The sequence below is a fragment of the Bactrocera neohumeralis genome, chromosome 4, assembly GCF_024586455.1.
Source record: "Bactrocera neohumeralis isolate Rockhampton chromosome 4, APGP_CSIRO_Bneo_wtdbg2-racon-allhic-juicebox.fasta_v2, whole genome shotgun sequence".
NCBI lineage: Eukaryota > Metazoa > Arthropoda > Insecta > Diptera > Tephritidae > Bactrocera > Bactrocera neohumeralis.
The window spans coordinates 25,756,170-25,782,033 of record NC_065921.1 but is presented as its reverse complement, the minus strand read 5'-3'; the positions used below and the strand labels follow the sequence as shown (position 1 = coordinate 25,782,033).

General features: G+C 31.4%; 1 protein-coding gene and 1 long non-coding RNA gene across 5 annotated transcripts in view; one reads left to right on the top strand and one right to left on the bottom strand.

Annotated features, from left to right (window-relative positions):
- Window positions 1-25,864, top strand: part of LOC126756471 (keratin, type II cytoskeletal 6A) — a 276,027-nt gene that overhangs the window by 63,557 nt on the left and 186,606 nt on the right. For 3 of the 4 annotated variants that reach the window (XR_007666585.1, XR_007666584.1, XM_050469541.1), the window contains exon 2: window positions 1,857-2,842. The exons of the other annotated variant lie outside the window; for it this stretch is intronic. Coding sequence is in view for 1 of the 3 variants with exons in the window: in XM_050469541.1 (XP_050325498.1) it covers window positions 2,403-2,842 (440 nt within the window). In the remaining 2 variants the exon portion in view is untranslated. The remainder of the gene's footprint in view (window positions 1-1,856; window positions 2,843-25,864) is intronic. 4 annotated transcript variants of the gene reach the window in all.
- LOC126756485 (uncharacterized) overlaps window positions 1-25,864 on the bottom strand; it is a 164,810-nt gene that overhangs the window by 14,887 nt on the left and 124,059 nt on the right. The gene's annotated exons all lie outside the window — the stretch shown is intronic.

Sequence of the window (25,864 nt, the reverse complement as noted above, 5' to 3'; positions counted from 1 at the left end):
ATCGGGCGATATTTTACTTTATGAAAAGCGGTCAGAGACAGTTTGAGGACTTGGCACGAGACTTTCTACTTTTTTATTTACATAAATCTCTCGAAAACAAAATCTCTCACAAATTTGAACTTATTGTTTGAGTAACAATACATTTCGGAACATATCTTTCAAATAAATTTAAAATAGTTTCATTAAAATGGGAGACACTCAATTCAATATTGCCAATATTGCCACTGTAATCTGGTCAAATTACTTTGGAAAGTAAAGTAATCGCAATTATTCTTCTTAAAATTAGCTTTCGCAAAGTAGAATCGAGAACAAAAATTCTGTATACTATTATCAAGTATGTTGGCTATGATTTCCATAATAATTCTCAAAGCATGATTTTAAGAGTCCTCTGACAGAATGAAAGCATCATAACGCACAACAGAGAATATTGTTGCGTTATCAACGTAAACCAGATCTAAGAACTTACCGAACTTGTTTGAAATTAAATTAATTTGGTTAATACCTAACTCCTACATTTCATTTAAAAACTCGTTAAAACATAAGCGAGTACTAACATGAATGATGAAATCATCAATAGATTTCCAAGATAGACACGGTAAATTGGAAATCGCCAAAAACAATCATGACAATGTAGAAAACATTATTTATTAAAGAAGCATGCAACATATATACATATAATATAAGTCTGATTGAGGCGGTATATAAGCTAACATTATTTAAGTATGACCACTATTAACGCAAATTCGAATACACTTAAAATCAATGAAGTCTGCATTAGGAAGATCGATTTCTTCAGTTGCAATTGAAGACTGTACAACAAACAGGACACCATTTCCTATTCTGCTCAGCCGGTCATATCTAAAGATTTCAAATTCGCTATTGAATGTCTCATTATCAAAAATGTGGGGCTTTAGCAAAGTTACTGTGAAAGCGATGACTTTAAAAATACAATTAAAGCTATTTAAATGCAATTCAGTTAGTTTTGTATTGAGAATTCTAACATTTTGTTAAAAAATACTCAGCGAATTATTATTAAACAGTTTTTTGTATCAACGGGTTTTCTTAGTAGATTAGCAACAATTACAGTGGGTTTATCACGATTATGCTCAAATTCACGCACAAAGCAATCAAATGGCTAGAATGAGCTCTCAGGAATAAATGGGATATTATCAGTGGATATGTCGATTAAAAGACGAAATATTCCTGTCGTAGTTTCAAGCGTCCGTTTTTAATTTTTCAGTATTACAACTAAATGTTAGAGTTATTAAGACGCGGGTTTTCCGTTTAACATTTTCAGTTATAACTTTTTTTATTTTGTTTTCATCAACTGTAGTATTCGAAATTTAAAGCAAATCTTCAAATGAAATTTGAGTTTGTTAAATAAACCAAAAGTTCTTATCAAAGAGAAAGTAAACACATGCAAATACACGTAAACGTAAAAAGGGCTCAAATGACAATAATTCTGAACATATTCATATAATAATAAAAATTTGAGTTTTCATATTCCAAAAAAAAAATAAACCTTTTTTAAAAACCGTTCATTGTTGATCCCTATAGACGGGCCTTTTAACATTGAAAAAAAAATATCTAAAAATACCAAAATTTGATTTTTTGAGAAAATATCCGTATTTTACGAAAAATGCAAAGCATCGATTTAAATAAACCGTTCTTATCAAAGAGAAACAGCAAAGCAAACCAGCTAATTCTGAACATATAATAATTACCAAAAAAAAAAAAAAATAAAAATACCAAATAAATGTCCACCGAAGAATGGAAGATGATAAAAATAGAGACGAGTCATTAGACCATTCACTTTTTCAATTTCGTATTTTTATATATTTATTTCTTATTTACAGTCACTTTTAGTGCATTTGCTAAATATATGTATTGCAAATTTTACTTATGAAAAAAAATCCAGCAAACACAAATAACAATTACAACAATAAGTGTGTGCGCACAGATAAGTTTTGAATGATTGTGAAAAGAAAACGTGTAAACGCGGCGTGTTAAAACAAGAAGTGACGAATAAGAAGAAAAAATAGTGCAAAAACAACAATTACAACAAAAAGCAAAGCAAAAAAAAAAAAAAAAAACAAAAAAAATAAGAAAGGAAACGTGCGTGAAACAAAAAATTGAAGAGCAACATTCGAATAATCGAACTTACACAGCAATATGCCGGCCTTAAAGGCCAAGCAGCAGCAAAAGCAACAGCAACAGCAACAACTACAAGTACAGCGGCACGTCAGTTATAAGCCAACACTACAGCAGCCACAACAACAACAAGCACAACAACCGCTGCTAGCGGCAAAGCAACAGCAGCAAGCGGCCAAGAACTGGTTCTTACAAACGAAAGCAAGAGCAACACAAAACACAACAACAACAAAACAACGAAAATTACAACGATGCACAGCAATAATAGCAAAACGCTGCGCATCAACGCTGACACCAACAATAAACGCGACGGTGGGCTTGCCATTTGTTGTCGCAACAACAAACGCTCACCGCTCACCATCGCGCTGCTGTTGCTCGTCTGCACCTTTGCGGTGTTAAGCAGCGATAGTTGCAGCGTTGCTGCAGCCGGCAGTAATGGCAATAGCGGCGCTGGCGCTGGCATCGGTGGTGGTGGTGGTGTTGGTGGTGGCGCGTCCGTGCGTACCGGCGCCGGTAATCCACGTTTGCCGCGCACGAGCGCCAGCCAGCTGAATAGCGGTAGTAATGGTGGCCTGGGACTGGGCGGCGGCGGTGGTGCAGGTGGTGGTGTCGGCGGCAGTGGCGGCAGCAGCAGCTTCAAATTGGCCGCAAAAACATTGAACAACACACGCAACGGAAATTTGCGAACAAGGTGAGTGACGTTTCTGTAAAAATATTATTATTATTTTTTGGCGTTTTTTGCGCTTCTTCTGCTACTCCGTTGTTTATGCAGTGGAAGCAACACGTTCTAAAGCAAATATACAAGTATGTACTGTAAGTGGTGTTGCCGTAAAGTTAAAGTCGTTAATGAAAAAATATGAAATATGCTGAAAAAAAAGTGTAGTGAAACAGCGGTTTTGGCAGTAAATAGTTCGAAAAACAGACAAAAGCTAATAATTTTGAAAAATGAGCGGCTTAACTAAGCTGTACATGTGGCGTTGGCAGCTAACGTGTGGCAGCATGCGCTATTATTTGAGTGTTTTGTTTTTATATTTTTTGGCTTTTGCTTTGTATGAGTATGTATGTGTACACACATATATATATATGTATATTAATTACCGATATTTGCTGCTGACTTGCCAATATTCCAAAAACTATATAGATAAACAAAGTAACCTGACCGTCACCGGAGTTTACAGCCAATGTTAAGAATGTAAACGAAAGACTTAAGCAACGAACTTGTTTCTGTCAAGCACAAATCGACATTTAGATACATATTTGATGCAAATTTAACAAACTAGCGAATTGAGTTAATTTTCAAATAAGCAAATTATAAAAAAAAATTAAAAATAAACAAAAATTAGAAAAAAAAATTATAAGTGATTAAAAAAATATTTAGAAAAAATTAAAAAAAAAATTAAATAAAAAAAAATATTTAAAAAAGACATAAAAAATATTTAAAAAAGACATAAACAACAAAAACAAAGTTGCAAATCCAGTTGGCAACAATCTGCACACTACTTTTAATTGCCCGAAATTTGTCATTTTTCACTATTTTTTGTTCTGTTTCTAAACACCAAAAGTGAGTGGCCAAAACGTGCTGCACTAAGAGAATTCATTTTCGGCTAAAAGTTGTTGTGTAGTCGTTTTTTGTTCTTGTTTTTTGGTTCTTGTTGAGAGATTAAGCAACATTTTAATTAATCAGCGCATGCATACAAATTAGACTTTATTCCGGTCATTGCGACAGCCCGCAAAGTGTTTTAAGAATATATGCAACTACATATGTAGGTAGCTGATAAGACCGCCTGACATTTATGGGGAGAAGTAAATTTTGTGTTTCGTGATTTTTTTAAACCGATTTTTGGCGAGAAAAAATTATGCAAAAAATAAAAACAAAATCTGAGTTAATTAAAAGTACTATTTATGTGCAATATGTCTGCTTTAAAATGTAAATAAAGCTGCCCAAAAGATTTGGCTAACTGAAATATATAAAAAAAAAAACATTTTCTTAATAGAAACTGATTGCTCTATATTTTAGAAAAATATTCATTAATTTCAAATAATTTTTACATTTTCTAATGGTGTGTCCAAGGGAGGGTATAAATATGGGGGCTAAATATGATTCGATTGCAATAGGATTTTCTAGACAATTTTTTAATCACCTGACTAATTACATTTTTACATCAATTTCGTACACTCGTACATCATTTGGAAATACTGAATGCCAGAAGCTTTCCTGATGCCAGTTTATTGTTTCCAGACTACTCTGTATACTCTTCATTAAATATTTGGCACTGTCTTTATATACATATGTATAATATAACAGCAGTTTTCAAAGCAGCTCTTTCGTGGGATAAGAAACAATTATTGTGGATTTCACTGGGTGAGAGCTGGGAATCATAAAAAGACATAAATAATTTTTTTTACATATTTTTCGTTTAATTTCCTTCATTAAATTCTGCACACCTTTTGTTGTAGCGACACGATTTGCCCTAAGCCAGTTTGTTTTTAAATTCATCGACGTTTTCGGCAACTCGATGATCCTTTTTCAAGTTCCATTTGACAATTGCTCAAGACTTCTCTATCGGGCGAAATTCTGGAGCATTTGCAGGGTTCTCCTCTTTTTCAACAAAATTGACATGGTTTGCCTTCAATAAAGCTAAAGTGGAATGAGCGTGGTGTATTGTGGCTAAATTCGGCTAAAATAATGTTGACACGATGTGTTTCTTATAAAATGGTATAAGACGACGATTTAGACATTTCTTCATAGAATTGTTGGCCGATTAGTACCCTTTGTGAAAAATGGAGTGGCCTTAAGGCTGCAAAGAGTAATTTCTCGCCAAATTTTTCCATTTCAATTGTTGGCACCGTCTGGTCGCTAGTAACATCTTTTAGTTTCGTATGGAATTAGGGATCAGGTAATGTTCTTGAGTGCATTTTTACATATGGTTCATCGTCCATTATAACGCATCCAACACAATCTTTCAAGATTTTGAACACTTGGGAATTTTTTCGCCCACTTTTTATAAATCGTTCAGAGAACAGGTTTCCTTGAACTTTATTATAACATTTTTCACAACTTTTACAACGAATTTAAACTGTTTTGCTGGCTTTCTGTATGAAATGATTTTTTTCGGTGCAGTACATAATAGTGCACAATTTGCCGACGCACTTGCTCTTTGATTCGAGGTATCCCGGAAGTGATATTACAAATGACAGAGAAAGAAAAAATAATAGAAGCAGAACTGATCACGCTTTCTAACGGTACTTACTATAATGTGATCAAATGACTACTTTCGAAGAAATGTTGAATTGAAACTGTGCAGTTTCTTTTCGGTACAGCCCTTATTTTTAAGCCAATGTGATTTTACGCTCTAACATTTATTATTATTATTATTTTTTTTTATTTTATAACAAAAAAGTGCAAGGTGAAGTGAATATTATTTGTAAATTATGTTTTTACAAAACATTTCGAGAATAACGATTTCTTAGGCGGTCAATTTCGGCACTTGGAAACGTTCATTTTGCCACGTTGTTAGTAATAATCAAAAGCAAACATCAGCGACTCAATAAAGAATATGGGTCATTCCATCTAAAATTTCTAAAATAAGAAAAAAATAATTTTCTTTGTGTGTGTGCTTCGATGCAAAATATTGATCATACATAGTTTTTTTTTTTATTTTGACTCAATATGGAAAATTTTGAGTTATGAATTTTTAGAATTTCAATGCCCGAAAAAGGCACCTTTAAACACTAGCGTTTGCGCAGAAAGGTATTTCATCATAAAAATAACTAGTCGACCTAATGTTTAAGATTTTTTCGACTTTTTTTATAATTAAGTGGTATAAATTTTACAAACAAATATTTTCAAATATTTTTTCAATTTCGAACTATTTAATCAGTTTTGTTTATTTAAAATTGTGCATTAAGCTCTGCAGTCAAGACAGCGTTCGTTCGTAATAAATTTCGGGAAATTGGAAATACCCGGATTATTATCTCAGGCATCGCTACAATCTCCGAAGAAATGTTTAGATCTAGCCGCTTGGCAAAAAGCTGCCATAAAAATAGATTTAACAACATCAATTTCTTATTTAAAAACTGTTTTATTTGTAAAGGGTTTTATAGCTTCGGTACATGATCGGGTAGTTTCTGGTGACTCATGTGGGTTAAAAGCTCAGAATGTTTAGTACTATATAAATTACATGTCTATCAAGAGATTATCCTGCTTGTTTTAAGTAGAAACGTTTAAGTGCGACTTTATTTGATCTTTTCGGCATTAAGTTTCGATTTTAATAAAATTAGTTAATTTCAAATATCATAAGTGGTGAGACCAGCTTTCCAATAAATTTTTATATTTCTTGTACAGTGATATATTCGCTTAACTATCAAAGCTATAAATCTATAATTTGTGTAAAAAATATTGTTTATCCTAATGAGCAGCACATCCGCAGTTCTAAGGCGGCAAAACAAAAATTAAAAATCACTTTATAAAGCGGTTGAAAAATGTATTTGTTTACTTCGAAGCCGCAAACAGGTTTGTGGTAAATTTTTTGTGACCTACATATACACGAAGAACATGAAAGACAGACAGACATATATACAAATGTAAATATTGCGGTGACTGATTTCAGAGTTTGTTTAGCATTATATTTTTTATTTTGATTTTTGTAGTTTTATTCCAATTTATTTATGTACGTGTTTTTAGCAGACAAAATTTGCATGTTTTATCATGTTCATTAGTATTGCTTTTGGCCATAAATAATATATTAATAATTTTAACTAGCATTAGCATAGAATTTATAACACTGGCCGACTGTGGTCTTTTATTTGCCCTTTTTTTTGTCTGAGAACAGGCCTTAAAAGCATGGCAGGTTAATAAATTACCAACCAAAGCAAATGTATACCATATATACATGCATAACTAGATACGTGACTACCGTGCTGCATTAATTTAGGATTTCGTTTCGCATTTGCCAATAACAATTTGCATTTAATTAAGCCTAAGTTATGTAACAATAATAATATGGCCACTTTAGTATTTATATTATTAATATGGCACAGCATGCTTTTGGTGACGTATACGCCATGACGTAGCCACCCGCACACGTGCCATAAGCCGACCATAAGCGCCCATAACAAGCAACAAATATTTACACATACGCATATATATGTATGTGTTTAGTCAATTTATGCGTGGTCATAGCTTAGTTTAACCAAGTGCAGCAAGCATACCGTTAACGTTCACTCAGCGGCGGTCAGTTAGACCATTCCGCGTCGCATGCGCATTCACATTCGCATTCTATGTGCGCGTTGGTCGCGTCGCTGGCTGGTGGGTGTGCCGTGTCGCACAATTTTGCTCGTAATTGGACTGCATTTGCATAGCGCGCGTTGTATGAGCAGAACGAACCTGTTGCGCTTTTACTGCTATTATTTTGCTATTATGCTTGGCGGTTGTTCAGCGGTTGTTGCTTTTGTTTCTTTTCTGCTAATGCTATGCCGAATGCTGCCCGCAATTTCGCTTCAAATTTGTTGTTCATTAACATATTTAATTGAGTGAAAAATTGCATTTGAGAAAATTATGCACCATTTAGCGGTGGTTGGCAACGCGGATGTAGATTCTTTGGGTTAGAGAGCATTTTTCAAATTTGCATGTTTAAATTTTTATCTACTACCATTGAAAGTGGTCTAATATTAGCAAATTGGTGTAGTGGCTTCATTTGCAAGTCCAATCATAAGTTTTTGAAGCTTAAGGAAGGGAAGGAAGGCTTTAGGAAACATATAAGAGCATACTCGTATTAAGAAACATACTTGTATTAATTCGTTGACATTCATGGCTTGTATGCTGTTATATTTTCCCTAAGTGCCATGGTTTTCTTGGCAATATCATCTGTACAATACAACGCAACTAACCAACTAGAACTCAAACAATTTATCGCCCGTTGGGAAAAACTAAGAATAAGCTGGTGTTCCTGAAGATTCGATATTTATTCATACTATGTGACTTAAGTACTTATAACTCACGCCTAAAAAGACAAATTTATTATACTGAATCTTCCTTATAGTATGAGTCAAATTTGAGCCGGGCTGACAAAAAAAATACATTTTCACGTATTTAGTGACAAAAAAAAAATCATTAGCGCCTTAAATAAAAAAAACTCTCCTTTCAAACCAATACAAGCACAAACATTTAATCTAATTTCCTATAATCATCTGTTATAAGTTCCGTCTGCAATGACTTTTAGTGCCTGCATAAAATAACTCTTAATGTCTTCATTGAACTCAACTCATGGTGCCTTCGTCGAAGCACATTTCGCAGTTTCGAGCACAGGAAAAAACTCACATGTAGCCAAATCTGTTGAATACTGTGACTGCGCGATGACTCATCTTTCATATTTGAACAAAAAGTCAGTCAAAATCTTGCAAGAATGTGACAGTGCATTATCGCTTAACTTCACGTAGACACCTCAACATAACCAAGGAAAACTTCATACAGTTCTTTTGACCCTGTGGAGTGAATTCATGGTGAACCACAGCAGGGTAATCAAAGAAAACAATGAACATAACCTTGATTTTCTTTCGACTTTGACGTGGTTTTTGTTTCGGTTAATTTTTGGGGAGTTATTCACTAGATTGTAGGGCAGTTTCGATGTGACGATTAGCTTTTCATCCTCGGTAATGATGCGTTTGATGAAGGTTCGGTCGGCAACTATGTATGTTGTCAACCAATACTTTTGCAATCGCTGCCCTACGTCATGTCTGCAAAATATTTTGGTATTTTAGTACGGGTCTAATATAGAAAAGAGTTTCACTGCTATCTCTCTGATGCCAACACGACAATTTTAGAGCGCTGTTTTTTTTTTAATTTTTTCTATGTGCCATTAGTAGATGTGTCGCATGAGGCAAGTTTTCGATGAGGACAGGAGAACGTAAATAAAATTAAAGGAGAATGGATCAGTGTACGTAATAGTAAAAGTTGGTTGTAGAAAAAATTATACATACATATGTACTCAAGCAAGCACACTGAGAAATCATACTCAATTAATTTTTTATTCACTGGCATTAATTTTTTCAAAAACTGTTGTTAAATTAAATGTCAAAAAAAGTCTTGTCCACCCGGTCCAACCTCGAAAATTGATGTAACCTTATGTCTTCTGGAATGTCTCTACATTTGCATGAGCATAAAATAATCAACAGCTTCGATGTTACGTGGGAGATTCGAATTTTAGTTTAACAAGCTTCTCTAATATTTTTGTACCATATATAAAATAGTGCAGAGTTGACAGTTCTAAGTATTAATTCGTTGAACCTAGCTGAAGCTTTTTTAGTCCACAGAGCTCGTTCTAAGACAGACAATGGTAAAACTTTCTTTCATGAAAAGACTTTCCATTAAATCCGTCCTTCGTTACAGCTTCATCACAAGTCGTACAAGAGGTCAAAAGTAAATAGTTCAGAAGCTCAATATTTTTCTTATGTAAAAGAAAAGAACTACTATAGACTTCTCCGTTCTTCGTTCTCCGTTAACGAGACCTTCAAGTATCAAATAACAGATCTATTTCTTAACAGTAAAACTTTTGATAAAATCTTAAAATAAAATGTCTCCAATGGAAGTCTGGTAGAAAAGTCACTAAATTTTTTTATATGGTATTGGGTTTCATTTTCTGTATTTCGCTTGTCGAAACTTAAACTTGAAAATAGTAGTATTAGATTGTTAGTTAGTCCTGAGAACCTTGAATTGAACCCGAAACTAATATCTTCAAGTTATTTTTAGTTCGAATAAAAGCTTTGGAATTATTGTGAACATTGAACTTCTGCGAGATCTAAATAATTTAGAATTATTTCTAATATATTTGAGTTCTGATAACTTCTACTAAATGTAAAAGCAATGATATAAAAACTCTAGATATATCGATATGTCCATTTGCATTGATGAACGGTCTTTTTGATTATTCGAATATAATCACAGTTTTCATGAAAGATATGATTAATTTTGATTCGTATTTATTAATTTTAGACATAATAAATATCGGTAAAAAATACCGAAAGTTATTGATAAGTGTGGAAAATTATCAGCTCATATCGAAAATTGTCCATAAATGACAAAATTTATCGACAAATATCGATAAATAAAAAGCGATATTTTATTTCACAAATAAACTTTTTATTTATCGATATTTATCGAAAAATTAGTTTATCGATATTTATCGAAAAATTAGTTTATCGATATTTACCGAAAAATTATTATAATTTTTTTTACTATAACATACATTAAGGGCCAAAATATTAATTTGATTAATAATGTAGCAATAATTTTATTTCACGATATCGATTATTTAAAAGTGATATCATTGTGAACTGTGAAGCAGCTGAACTATTTCAAGCAAGCATCATGCTAAAATTAGACGCCGGTAAGGAAATTATATGCCTCTGGCTACTTGCAGATATTTAAACGACAAATATGTTATAAACATAGCCGCGTCTGTGAAATTCCTGACTTGCTCGTCTAAAAGGCAAATGTGGCATGAAAGAAATATTGGCCACAGATATCGACTATTAAAATTTAAAAGCAAAGATATAAGAGCTCTAGCAGTAGTGCTAACAGGTGATTAACCAATTGGCAGACATGCCAGTAGACTAGGAATGTACGGCTCTAGGTAGAAAAAGAATCGCAACTATCGGTCGACGGTTTTTGACGACGTCTGGGTGGTGACACAAACCATTTGTGCTGATAAACTGGAGTGTTTCATAGAGGAGCCAATAGAGTGAGGGGACTTTAGTTCCGGTAGTATCACAATGAGCCTCTTAAAGGGCTAGGTGCGTCGTTAGACAGACGCTCTACCAACCTACCTACCTATCATCTATTTGAGAATCGACCTGTGAGAGAAATGTAGTCGACTTCACTTCAAATGTAGAAATAACTGTACAATAATAATGAAACGTAAAATTAATATTTCTCCACAACGAATTTTTTGGAGAAAACAAACTTGTCAACGAAAGATATCCAAATTTGGGTGCACAACTTATTCCAGCCGGCAGACATTTTCTTTCTTTTTTACCTAAAAAATCTCTAATTTATTAACATAATAATTTCCTTAATAGAACTCGTTTCTTAACAAGACTAATATTTAATATGAAAGTGAGTTTACGCAATCTAATTTCAAATTCAAAATTCCAAAGCATGCAACTAACAAAATTACGTAACATCTTAGTCGGCGTAAGTATGTAGCGCCAATAAAGAGGAAGAAATATGTAGCTTTATAAAAAGTGAAATGAAAAATAGTAATCTGCTTTTTAGACAAAAAATAAATCTACAACGTTAGCAGCTTTAAAACAATTCTAGAAATATAAGCAGATTATGTACATAAGTAACATACGATTTGAACATAAAGAGCACTGTTATATCATAAACAAAAAAAAAGTATTAAACTTTACTTTATGAAGTTAGAGTTTCAGCTTGGCAACTTGAAAAGTCGTCCATTCTAAATTTTTGACAGTCGGTTCTACACCTGTTTTTATTATTAGTGCGCATAGCGCTTTCCATATAATTAATTATGCAAATTATGTTGTTGAGAAATGTTCGAAATAATAATTTTAATTATGAGACTGGCGCTTAGTATAAACTCTATTACTTTTTTCTTAATTAGTAGTAGTAATTCTTAGCAATACCCGTGGGTGCGTATATGATTCGACGTGTTGTGCCCGGTTTTAGTGTATACCACTGTGGGCAGAAAATAGTAAGACTTTTTAATTTTTTCTTTCGGAAGTACATAAACGACATTCGGCAGTTTTTACGATGAGTGTAAGTATTCAAAAAAGAAGTTCCAATAAATTTTGTGTGCGATATTTAGTTTTATCTAATTTTGGCATAACATTGTTGCAATTTTCACAAGCTCCCACATTTAGTCGAGATCAGGTGACTCTCAAAAACGTAATACAAATAATTTTGTATTTTGCAATGAAACTTAATTAAATATGGCAAGTGCCATTAATTTTTAATTTTTTCACTAAACATTGAAATTTACGGAGTTACTGACAATCCGACGTCAACGCGTTTAATCGATTTTGTGTGCAAACTAAATTGCTTGACGCTTTACCTTGAGCATGTTTTGTAAAAAAAATATTTTGCTTTTGCTTTTCTAACCATGATGGATGGTTTTATGGATGGAGAAGACTTGTAAAATTTAGATTTAAATTTTTGAAATTAATTTTTTGAAATAACAGATTATTAACATATGTATATAGTATAGACTAAATAAATATTATATATAGAAGAAATATTAGTAATTTGGTATTGAATATTATGTCACAGAGATTCGAGTGGTTTAGAAAAGAAATCTTTACAGTTAAAATAAAAAATATCGATAAATGCTAAATATTATATCTTTTTTAACAAAAATTTTGATAATATTCGCCTGGTTTAGAAAAAAACCTTTACAGTTAAGAAAAAATAAATGACGATAAATTATTAATGTCGGTTAGTGATAAATATCGATAAATGATAAATATTGATAACTGATAAATATCGATAAATGCTAAATATCGATAAACGAAAATATCAGTATTTAATTTTTCATTGCTGAACTTTCTTTTTTAACCAAGCGAATATAATCAAAGTTTTTTTGAATGATAAGAATAATTTTGATCAGTTTTTATATATGTAAATATCGGTAAAAAATATAGAAATTCAATGATAAAAATCGAAAATTAACGAATAATTATCAAAAAATATGGGGAAATATGAAAATGATCGATGAACAAAAAGAGCGATATTTTGTTTTACAAATAAACTTTTTTAGTTGTCGGTATTAATCGAAATTTTTTTTATCGATACTTATCGAAAAATTATTTTATAGGTATTAATCGAAAAATTTGAAATATGATTATAAATAATTTTAATAAAAAATACATTTAGACGCCAAATATTAATTTGATTAATGACTGATTAATAATCGAGCAATAATTTCTTTTCACGATATCGATTAATTAAGACTTCTTAACAAATAGAAGCACATAGAAACCGACTACCTTGTTTAGACCGAAAGTACACATTAATTTTCAGCAAAAACGCTATCGTTGATTAAGCTTAATTCGCCTGAAACCCTTAAGCTTATATTCGACAGGGCAAATACCATAGATTGCACTATTAACTGATCGCTGGTATCTTTACTTTCTGAGTAAGAGTATCAATCGACCAATTTTTTGAAAAAAAAACAAACATAGACTCATTTGATAACAATTAAAGCAAATATTGACAAAGCATGAGGATTGCGCCATACTTTTAAGAAATACCTATTTTAAAGGGTGTCATATATAAATACATAAAATATTAATAAATACTATACATAAGTAAGATAAAGAAAAACTTATTTTTTACAAATTTTCATATCAGAGAAATACCTTTAGCAATTAAAAAAAATGTTTGAGATAATATGAAAACTACTTGAAGAAAATTTATCCCGAAAATATATGTGTACATTAGAGTAAGTCGATTTACAAGGAACCAAAAAACCCGGAAAAATCGTATATGCGGGAAATGTTCTGTGGATTATTCTGAACAATTTGGCCTGGAAAACAATCGATTTCGAGCCAACGATTTTTATGGCGAGCCGTTCGAATGTTCATCTTAGACACTCTGAGTATTACAAGTATTTTGTAATTAAAAATAATACCAACCTCGTGCTAAATCATAAAATTTTTAAGAAATATTTTCAACTCTGTCCAAAAAATTTATTTTTTAAGGCCACACAATCTACAAATTATTACCATTTGCGTTCATATACAACAATTTGTCTAAAAATCTGACGCCACTTCGGAAGTTTATGTAATAGTATTGGCGCAAAACAGAAAAGTCTGCGAAAGTCCATTGCATCAGTTAGCCAGCCGGCAGATGAAGTAGCAAAATTGCTACTGAAAACTAACTGATATAAAATATAATAAGAAGCTGTTGATAGAATTGCAAATAAATTAAATGCATGCACAATGGCATATGACACTGCAGAAGCGCCTTCACTACTTCACATCGACTAATTAAAAGCATCAATAATAAATGACCATTTCGATTAGTCACCCGTTTAACAAACACAAACTGGTACATTCATTCAAGACGGGTCTGCAAATATTTTACGTTTTACGCTAGACTAGACTAATTGCTTGCTCTCGCTGTTGTCGTTACTGCTGTGAACCATTCTAGTAGTACATTGGCACGTTGGAGGCTTAATTAACTTACTTGGTTTGAGCGTTTTGCATAAATAATTAAAAAATTGCAATAAACAGCTTTGAACCATTTAATATTATTGCATTTTTCGTTTTTTTTTTCTCTTTGTTATTGCATTTGCTTGCGAATTGGTATTTATGTCAATGAAGTTAAAAAAAATAAAAGTATTGAAATGTTATTAAACTCTTTGCCGGCCAAGAAACAATAACGAGTTCAATTTCCTGCACACCAGCAGATATATGTACATATGTATAAGTTATACTCGTATGAATACATATATATATATATATATATATATATATATACTTATATATATCTTTATTTAAAAGCGCAGCTGTTGCATACCCGCACTGGCGCCGTTCTCATAGGGTTCATATCTATTTGCTTAGACACACTAAATGAATATACTTTAAGCGCTTAATACTTATTTAGTGTTAATTATGACAATATCCGACCAGTTTTTGTTGATTTAGTATTATTTTTGCTATGCATTTAACAATCTAATTGGCTCAAAGCGCCGCAACTTGTTTCTGTACTGCAGTTATATGACCTAGTTTGTTTGTTTAGTGTTTTAATGGTTTTCTTTGCACGATATAATTACATACATATATACTATATTCCTTTATATACCTACATCTTTTCAGCAAAATATTTTAAGTTTGAACTAAGTATAAAAGTACTTTTGTTTTGTATTTTTTTTTGCATGCTAAATTATGAAATGATTACCTAAAAGTCTTTATTATTTCAAAAGTATATACTTAAGCCTCGGAGTTTTCTTATCATTCTCAGTTTAACTTTGCTTATAATTATTATTATCATTATCAATATTCATCAACATAATTGCCATTTTCAGCGTCATTACAGTTATAAATATCATTACCATTATGATTACCATAACCGCGATAAACTTCTTTACCATTTTCAGCCTTTATATTACCATAATTATTATAATTATAAGTATCATTGTCATTATTGTAGCAATAATCAGCATTAGCATTACCATTTTATACTTTCATCTTTATCATTTTCAAAAGTATTCACCAATATTAGTATTCAACACCATCATTTTCAATATGATTACTTTTATAATTACCATAATCATTATAATTCTCATTACCATTACTGTAACCATAATCCCTGTACATTTTATTGTAATTATCGTTACCAATACAATATCAGCACGATTATCATTTTTACTAGCATAAGCATTACTACTTCTTACTTTCATCTTTATCATTTTTCATAGCATTATCACTATCATTACCAGTAACAGTATACATTACCATAATTTTCAATGTGATTAAGTTTATAATTACCATGCTCATTAATATTATAATTATCATTACTATTATAGTCACCATTTTCATTGTAATTTTCAATATCAATAGCAGTATTTTTATAATTTTTAAAAGCATTACCACCATCATTACTAGTATCAGTATTCATCACCATCATTTTCAATATGATTGTCTTTATAATTACCATTATCATTGTATTTTTAATTATCATTACCTTTATAATTATCATTTTCAATACTTACTTTTATCGTTTTCCCGATCATTACAATTATCTTTACCATTATTGTAATCATAGTTGCTATAAATTTCATGATAATCTTTATAATTACCATAACCATTATAATTATAATAATCATTAACATTAGGATTATCATTTTTATGATCTTTAATTATCATCATCACATTGTAATCATAATCACTACAAATTTGAATAGAAATTTCAAAATCAGTACTTGTATCTTTATCATTTTCAAAAGCATTACCACAATCATTACCTGTATCAGTATTCATCAACACACTAGCATTTTCAAAATTGATTACCTTTATCATTACAATAATCATTTTTACTACCATTACCATTACCATTATTATTATCATTACCTTTATTATTATCACATTTACTATAAATTTCATTATCATATTCTAGTGTTTGTATCCTTGCATCCTTTCAATTTTCAATAGCATTCCATTAAATATTATCGATATCATTCCCGTTCTTATTAACATGATTACCCATTCGCATTTCAGTATGATTATTATGACTATACGGCTTTTTTGCTTTCTCTTTACATTAAAATTTCATTAAAGTTCCATAATTACCAACAACTAATCTTAGTGCTGGGCAATTATAATTAATATTAAATTTAAATTACCATTACAAAAATTGAAATTCATAAATTATATATGATTACTGTTAATGCAATTACAATCAAGAATATTACCAATATGATTATATAAGTAATAACTGTATTTTAAAATATCCAAAGAATACTATATGATTACTGTAATCAAAAAATATAATAAATATATAAATTATTTACTTAATTATAAATAATATAATATAAATACTTAAATGTAAATAATGTAATCCTTAAATATTTAAGTTTCAGGTCACATATAGTATTTACTCATATGCTATAAATTATAATAATAAAAATGAAAAGAAATATACGATACTGATTAAGGTAATCGTAATGCTAAAATTCTCCATATTAATATAGAGTAATTTCAATGCTAAGTAATCGAAATATAATTATAAATGCTCGGACAATTATGGATATAAAATTTCTTCTGTCGATTTGAAAAGCTTTATTTCATATTAAAACTATATCGTCACCAAAAATGCAAAACAACCATCATCAAAAAAAATTTAAAGTCGTTTTCGGATATAATAACCAATATATAACCATTTTATAACCAAAATTCAAATTTTGTTTCAATATTTGTGGTTTCTATGTATAATATAATTTTTTCTTCCCCTGTAAGCTTATGAAAAGTGATGTTATGTTATTTTGCATTTTAGGTAAATACCAGATTAATGTAACATGAGTTCAACCATTATTTCATAGGTTTAAACTGATTAATCTACCCTCGCAGATAAAAGCGGTTAATAAGGTATAAAGCAGGTGTAGTCTAACTGCTGCAGCCCCTTTCGAATTTCAGTAAGGAAATATGAGACTTCGAAAGATTGAGAATCCCACAAAAAATTAATAATTTTCTTATACTATTTACATAGCAGGTACTCAACAGATTGATCACTATATTTCTGTTGTAGTGAAAAAGGTAAGCCGTTGTATTGAAAGAGAAAAAAGGGTTGTCACTTTTAATACTACATAGTAGTACAGAATTCTTATTCCTTTGCTTCACCAATTGTAAAATAAATTTTATCAGACTGACTGTCATGATTATTCGAGATAAGATAGATAATAATATACTATCAATTTGGAACATATCCGCGTTCTCTCAGTGTAAGACTGGCTGCACTACGCCATCTGTCAAGTTCACCTTGAAATTATTACTTTTTTCTTGCACATTGCTATATTTGTGTCAGAACCCATTGACTTAAATGAAACATCAACCTCAACTTGCAGGTCAGTTTCATTGCCAAAATATTGTTGATGTAAAACGGGTTTCCAAGTAAGTTCTTTTTTCAGTGCATTTCTTTTGGCGCGCTAAACAAAAGCGCGTAAAATTGTGAAACCGAAATGTATGGCGCATTAAGCTATTAAAAAAAACGCAAAACATACGAGTCAAAATAGGCAAATTAAGCAAAAAAACAAGAAAAAAAGAAAAGATACAAGAAAAAATTAAAAAAAAAAAACACAACAAAAAATTGGCTTGAAGACGGCACAATTAAATTTATGAATTCATAGCGCAAAATTTTAGCATGTCTGCGGAATTCGATAGATTTATAAATAAGCAGCAGCGTGATTTATAGCCACTAATTTCGGCTCGTAACACTTTCAAAAATTAAAATAACATGCCATAAAACACGCATAAAATCTACAAAAAGGTAAAGAAGCGCTTTGAATTTTTGTTTTTTTTTTCGGAAGTTTTCAAGTTGAAGAAGACCGTGCGAAAATCAATTTAGCCAACTTTGCTTTAGATAAATATGGAAAAAATATACAATGAAGAGCTCAAAATAATTCTGGGTCAATGTGAAGATTTTTCAATAATTTTTATTAGAGTGACCCGCACCGCTTGTAGTTTGAGTCATTTGTTCACTAAATTAATCGCATGTTCGTAATACAAGACACGCTAGGCTTAACAGTAGTCAACGAGCCATAACTGTCAGTGCGGCGTCCACAGTTTGACACTTTCAATATTTCAATTCCGCATTTGGTCATTTATAATTAAGCCAAGCGGCTTAGCTAGACAAGCCTTTGGCTGATTTCACGTAAGAAAATCACTTAAAATTTTAGGGGAATATTATTTACATATATTCACATAATAGTGGTATGTATGTATGTATTCCGGATATACAGCGTGGGCGCCACAAAACATTATGTTGAAGCGTTAATTTATGCAGATTTCTGTGCGCGCTCATAATTAATACAAGATAGCGCACAACGACACATACTTAGCTTGGCACATACTAAGCATGGCTTGACACTTACATAGCTAATATATATGCATACAAAAACCAAATACACTTGTCCACCAGTCTTCATTCATTCATTCATTCTTTGTTGTTAGCCAACACACCATCAAATGTAGAAGAGCTAATTGTGCCACCCTAATGCTGCTGCTGCCTGCCTACTATTACTAATAACTTTTATATTATACATGTTAATTTTATATTTTCTTATGGCAAAGCGTGGCAATAAGTTGTACGACCAAATGGAAAAGAAAATAATCAAAATAACAATAACAACACAGACAAAACGCGGGATTACAAAAAGCGAAAGTTAAAGCTGGCAATAGACAAAAGCCGCATGGAGCACAATAGAAAGAAAATATAAATAATGAAAAGTATACATTTGTATGTGTGTGTGTGTGTGTAAAATATAAGCCTAAAATTTACGGGCGCCCAGCAGAGACATTCAGGAATTCAAAGCTGGTGAGTTGCCGGTAAATTATTGGTTAAACTATTAGTTAGCAAGTGGATCGCATTTCTACAGTAATGTTACAAAAAAAAGAAGAATTAAATATACATACATATGTATTTATAGCAAGCATTCCAAATTTTATTTTTCTAAGATAAATGAATATAAGCCATAACAAAAAATATTTCTATAATATATTTATATTTTTTAATAAAAATCAGTAACCTGTTTGTTTAATCGCAGTTTTGCTTGCCGTTAGTTAGTGTTCTGAGCACATTTTTCTAGTTATGTATAACTTAAATAGCAGCTGTGCAATTGAAAAATGTTGTTTTAGCAAATAATTAAGTGAACTACAGCAAAAAAAATTTAGAAGATTCAGTTTTTCCTTAAATAAAAGAACAAAATAATTTGCATACAAAGCCTTGATGTTGACTGGTTCGTTTGCATAGCAGCTATGTATATGCTATAGTGGTGCGATCTGAAAAAATTTTTCGGAGATTGCACCGCTTTCTTGGACAATAACTCATGCCAAATTTCGTGAAGATATCTCGAAAAATGAAAAACTTTTCCAAACAAAACATTGACCTTGATCAGTCTGTTTGTATGGTAGCTATATGCCAAAGTGGCCCAATCTGAACAAATTGTTCAAAGATTATACCGTTACTTTGAACAATAATCTGTGCCAAATTTCGTGAAGATATCTCCTCAAATAAAAAGTTCTCTATAGAAGGACTTCTGCTTGACCGATAAGTTTGTATGGCAGCTGTATGCTATAGTGATCACATCTGAAAATTTTTTCTCGTAGATTGCACCATTGGCTTGGAAAAGAACTTGTGCCAAATTTCGTGCAGATATCTCGTCAAATGAAAAAGGTTTTCTATACAAGGACTTGATTTAAATCGCTTAGTTTGTATGGCAGCTATATGTTATAGTAGTCCTGTATCGGCAGTTCCAACAAATGATAGGCTTTTTTGGGAGTTGAAGGATATTTGCAAAATTCCATATCAATATCTCAAAAACTGAGGGACTAGTTCGCATATATACAGGCAGACAGACGGATAGACATAGCTAAACCGACTCAGCTTGTCACGCCACCATTTTTTCTTGCATTCTATGAGTGTTACAAACGCCGTGGCATACTTTATATACCCTTTTCAGGGCTTAAATGTTAGCGAACTGATACAAAACACTCCATTTGTTACATAAAACAATTTTTTCCTGCTGGGATCCCTATTCCAAAGTACATTTGTAAAGTTTATGTTACGAGTGTGTCGTGGATATGGAAAGTTTTTGTATTATACTCATATGGCTAAAGCATAAATATACAATATAGTATACATAATGAGTAACGTATACTATATTGTATGTATGTATATACCCGTGCACTAGATTGATGAGAGTTTGATACGGTTATCAAGTGCCAAGTGGTGGTCAGCGGCGATTGGAAAATGGAAAACAGTGAACTTGAACGCAAAAGGCACGTTGACATTGCAATGCAGTACAGTGTGTGCAAATCATAAAATATTTCAGAAAATATGTAAATGAAATGCATGTATATAATTGTATAGAAGAAAATATACTATTACTAAAGGGTGATCCATTTCAAGATTCCTTACCTTTCCCAAGTTTAATGGAGAATGTTTATTATCATTCGAAAGAACATTCTCTGGCATTTACTTTTTGAAGATTATCTCTTTGAAATAATGGCCGCGGCTATGTCTCATATGGTTCATTAATGGATGGAAACATTATTTGATGGATTATGAGTATCCACCAGAATTTATTTTTTTGCTGTTCATGGAATCAGTGTCCCATATTTTTGAACATTGATTCTTATGTAAAATTGAACGAGGAATCGAATGGAAAAGTCAAATTTGAATTTGATTGGAAGTTTGGAATTTTGAAGTTGGTGAAAGAGCACAAAAAACTGTTTTTTTTGGAAAAAATGTTTTTTTTTTGGATTTTGAAAATTTGTTTGGATTTAGTAAATATTTTTATCAGAAAGTTGAGATTTTTTTACATAAAATTGTTTAACTTCACAGTTTTTTTAACTCAATTTTCAGGTCGTTAAAAAATAAAAGAAATAGTAATTTTTTTGTTTGAACGGAATACGGGTACAAAATCATGTCGCCAATTGATGGAATGGCCCATATGTTTAAAATCAATTTGGAACAAATTTCTCCTAATTAATAAGAAATATTTAAACCTCAGCGCCATCTATCGGGTACATATTTGATTACAAAAAGAGATGAACTTACTTTGAAGAATTTCGGAACAGAGCGCCACCGCGGATACACCTATGCCTCAAATATTTATGTGAATAATTAATTTACATTTCGAAATCCTAAAAAATGGGGAATTAAATCTACATATATATATGCCTATAAGAGTATGGGTAAATTAAATTAAAAATAAAATAAAACATTTCTAGAAATTCTAATTTATTTGCACATAATTCGAAATTAGAGAGAACATTTTGCAGTCTTTCAAAATATGCCTTTCTTAAAACTTCACTAAAGTATAAGTTGCGATTAAAGACTAGATTCTATGCGATATCAGCGTATAAACTGCAAAAATTTCATTACATGTAGGAGTATGTATATTAGAGTGGGTCGATTTTTTTCTATAAAATCGCATAAGCGAGAAATGTTATGCGGATCATTCTGAACAACTTTGCATAAGAGAGCATGGGTCTAAAACTGGTTATTATTATTATTATTAAATTAAAGTTGAAAGTATTTCCTATACAATGAAGTACGACTTTTGAAAAATATCAAAAATTTACAAAATGGCGTAGTTCAGAAAAGAAGTGTCGTTTTTTTAGGTAAAAAATTGTCGTTTTTTAATGCCAAATTGACAATTTTCAACAATCAAAAGGATCGAAGGTCATTGTATAGTAAATATTTTCAAGAATAATCAGTTTCAATTTGATTTGTCAGCAATTTTGAAAAATGTCGTTCCGCGAAAAACGCGTTTAAAGTTTCAACTATCCGATTTATACCAGCTAGCGGTAGCGTTTTAGAACGCTGCCATTCAAAAACTATTCAAGATATGATCTTGCCAATTTCACAGAGTATTTTTAAAAATATAAACTATCGAAAGGCAAAAACAAACCGATTATTTTAAACTGTCACACTGGTATAGTCCCCTAATGTATGTATATACCGAACTCAAACAAATCGTGGCTTATACAAACTGAATATCTCCAAAGCCACCCAACAAATTCTGTGGTGCCTGACATTTAGCGCGGGCAATGAGTGAAACCAAATAGAAAACTAAAAGCGCTGAAATACAAAATAAAAAAATATAAAAATGTGCAAGAGAAAAGCAACAAATACGTTTATTGTGATTTGAGTTATGAATAGCAGATTAACATCATTTATCACCCGAAAATTTCACATAGAATTCAGCCACAGGGATTTGTTGTGAACTTGTGGCATGATGAGGTGAAACATAAAATAATTTGAATGCAAACAAAACGTTACAAAAACGTACAAAAATCATAACTAATTAATCAAAAGCGAAAGAAATTGAAATTTCTCATTTCATATTACAAAAAACTGGAAGAAAGCGGTCAATGAACTGAAATGGCTGTTTGCCAGGCGGAGAGTACAAAAGGGAACACATACACACAAAACAAATTAATAGAAATCAAATAAGAAACTGGTATTGAAAAAAGTAGTATATATTTCATACATACATATTATATATATAATTTTTATGTTAATTTTTTTTTTTATTTTTTTTTGGAAAAACTGATAGTTTCTTGAGAGAAAAAAACACATTAAAATCTGCAAAATTCAAGTGCTGAAACCATGGTCCGCTATCGAGATATTCATTTGCAAGATCAAAAGAGGCGTCAAACTATTGTTAGTATGTATGTTTATGTGGATATGTTTCCATTCAGGCTTGTAGATACAGTTGAACTTCACTAACTTGAATCAACATAATCCACAAACAAAACTGCGAGTTAGCGAGACTTCGAGTTATGGAAGGCAATATGTATAAAATTCAACTTCTATTGCCAATTCAAGAGTAGGACTTATGGAAAGCTTCCAGTTGTAGAAGTACGAGTTATGGAGAACTTTGAGTTATAGCAGTTCGAGTTATGGAAGCTCAACTGTATTTCTCCATGAAATCTCCACCATCTACAACTGCAATATCTATCGTTTGAAGCAAACAAACAAAAATAAAAATATGTAATAAAAATGCAAAAAAAATTACAAGCGAAACCTTTCCGCGAGCCAACGTTAAACAAAAGACTTCGGAAACGAACTTGGAATGCCAACATAGCGGTTATTGACGCGCTTTGTTTAATTATTTGACTTTTGCGTAACTTTTATTTGGTGTGATGAGTTTTTATCGCAAGTTTTGTTTATACTTACTTACTTTTATTTTGATTATTTTTTCGAAATTTAAATTTTTTGGAATTTTTTAAATTTTTTTTTTTTTAATTTTTTTTTTTAATATTTTTTTTATTTTTTTTATATATTTTGTTTTCTTTTAATATTTTTACCCGTCTTTCTAACCCTGTAGAAAATATTTTTATTTCTTTTCAAGTTTATTTTCGCTTTTAATGATCGAAATGAAAACATATGCCGGATTTGATTAATTTTATGTAGAAAAAGTGCCGGTAAAGAGAAGAGAAATTGCACTTTCTGTAACGGATTTGGTGACAATGAGCTAGCCGCTGTTGTTTCAATTGTTGTTTGTTGATTGAAAAGCGGCTGGCGTGTTTATTTTTCACGCTAAGCGGCTTTTCACCGTTTTCTTTTGCTCTAGTTGGCAATAACGGTAGACGAATGCAGTGAGTAAGGCGTTAATCAAATGCTTCAAACACATACATATGTGTACATACATGTAGTTATAAGAGAAAAAACACATGCGAGTATCAAAAGTGTCATAGAAAGTGAGATTAATGAGCACCTTCTAATATTGAAATATTTATTGAAATTCTATATTATGAATTAGCGCTGATTGTGATCATATTTCTATGCGTTTGTTTAGTGTTACGCTCAGTAGTTCATTTAGCTCACATGTAGGTTGAGAGAGAGAGTAAACAATCACACTTCTATCGCCTTTCATATTTTTCTAGTTTCTATGCTCTAGTAAAATTTTTCCTACTTACTGTTTGCCTAGTTACTTATACTGCATATTACTTCTTACAAGTCATCTCCGCACTCATTAAGCTAATTATGTTGTTTATGTTCAGGGTAATTTAGCAACAAGCACTCACACTTTACTAGTAACTGATTTTGTAATTTTCAGCTGGAATGATTTAGTGTGTTAAACTTGAACGGGATCAGTTGGTTAATGAAACTAATGTTTTATGCATTTTCTAATTTATTCGCATTACTAAAAGTAAGCATTATTCATATACTTAATTTAAATTGAATACACTATTTTATAGTTAAAGTGAAATGAGTCTGCAATAATGAATTGTAGACATATAAGTAGGGTAAGAATTATTATTTTAATATTAGTTTCTGTTGCCATATCTGAGCAGTAGAGAAAAGCCATACTCCTGAGATTAAAAATATATACAAGAAACATTTTCGGTAATTTTTTTATTATTTGGAAAAATTCGATTACCTGCTATTTCGTTCACAAAAAAGCGACTAATACTTTAGTAATTCATTCTTGAGACAGAAAATGCCTCAACTAGAGGTGAAAGACCTGAATCTATTTTTAAATTAAATCCGGATGTCTGTCTGTCCGTCCGTGCAAGCTGTAACTTGAGTAAAAATATATAATGAGATATTATGATGGAACTTGGCACACGTATTTCTTGGCTCCATAAGAAGGTTAAGTTCGAAGATGGGCAAAATCGGTCCACTGTCACGCCCACAAAATGGCGAAAACCGAAAACATATAAAGTGTCATAACTAAACCATAAATAAAGATATTAAAGTGAAATTTGGCACAAAGGATCGCATTAGGGAGGGGCATATTTGGACGTAATTTTTTTGGAAAAGTGGGAGTGGCCCCGCCCCCTACTAAGTTTTTTGTACATATCTCGGAAACTACTATAGCTATGTCAACCAAACTCTATAGAGTCGTTTCCTTCAGGCATTTACATATACAGTTCAAAAATGGAAGAAATCGGATAATAACCACGCCCACCTCCCATACAAAGGTTATGTTGAAAATCACTAAAAGTGCGTTAATCGACTAACAAAAAACGTCAGAAACACGAAATTTGGACGGAAGAAATGGCAGAGGGAAGCTGCAGCCAGACTTTTTTTTAAATTAAAAATGATCGTGGCGTCGCCCACTTATGGACCAAAAACCATATCTCAGGAACTACTAGACCGATTTCAATGAAATTCGGTATATAATATTTTCTTAACACCCTGATGACATGTACGAAATATAGGTGAAATCGGTTCACAACCACGCCTTCTTCTAATATAAATTTTGAATTCCATCTGATGCCTTCTCTGTATAATGTATAAACATTAGGAACCAATGATGATAGCGGAATAAAACTTTACAAAAATACGGTATTTGAAAAATATTAAATGACGGATAATGAAATCTCGATTATCACTTTATCATGTAGTATAAAATGTTCGGTGACACCCGAACTTAGCCCTTCCTTACTTGTTTACCATAGGAATACCAAGAACTTTATGGATATTTACATTATGTACCAAGACGAACACGTGATTGTTCTAAGC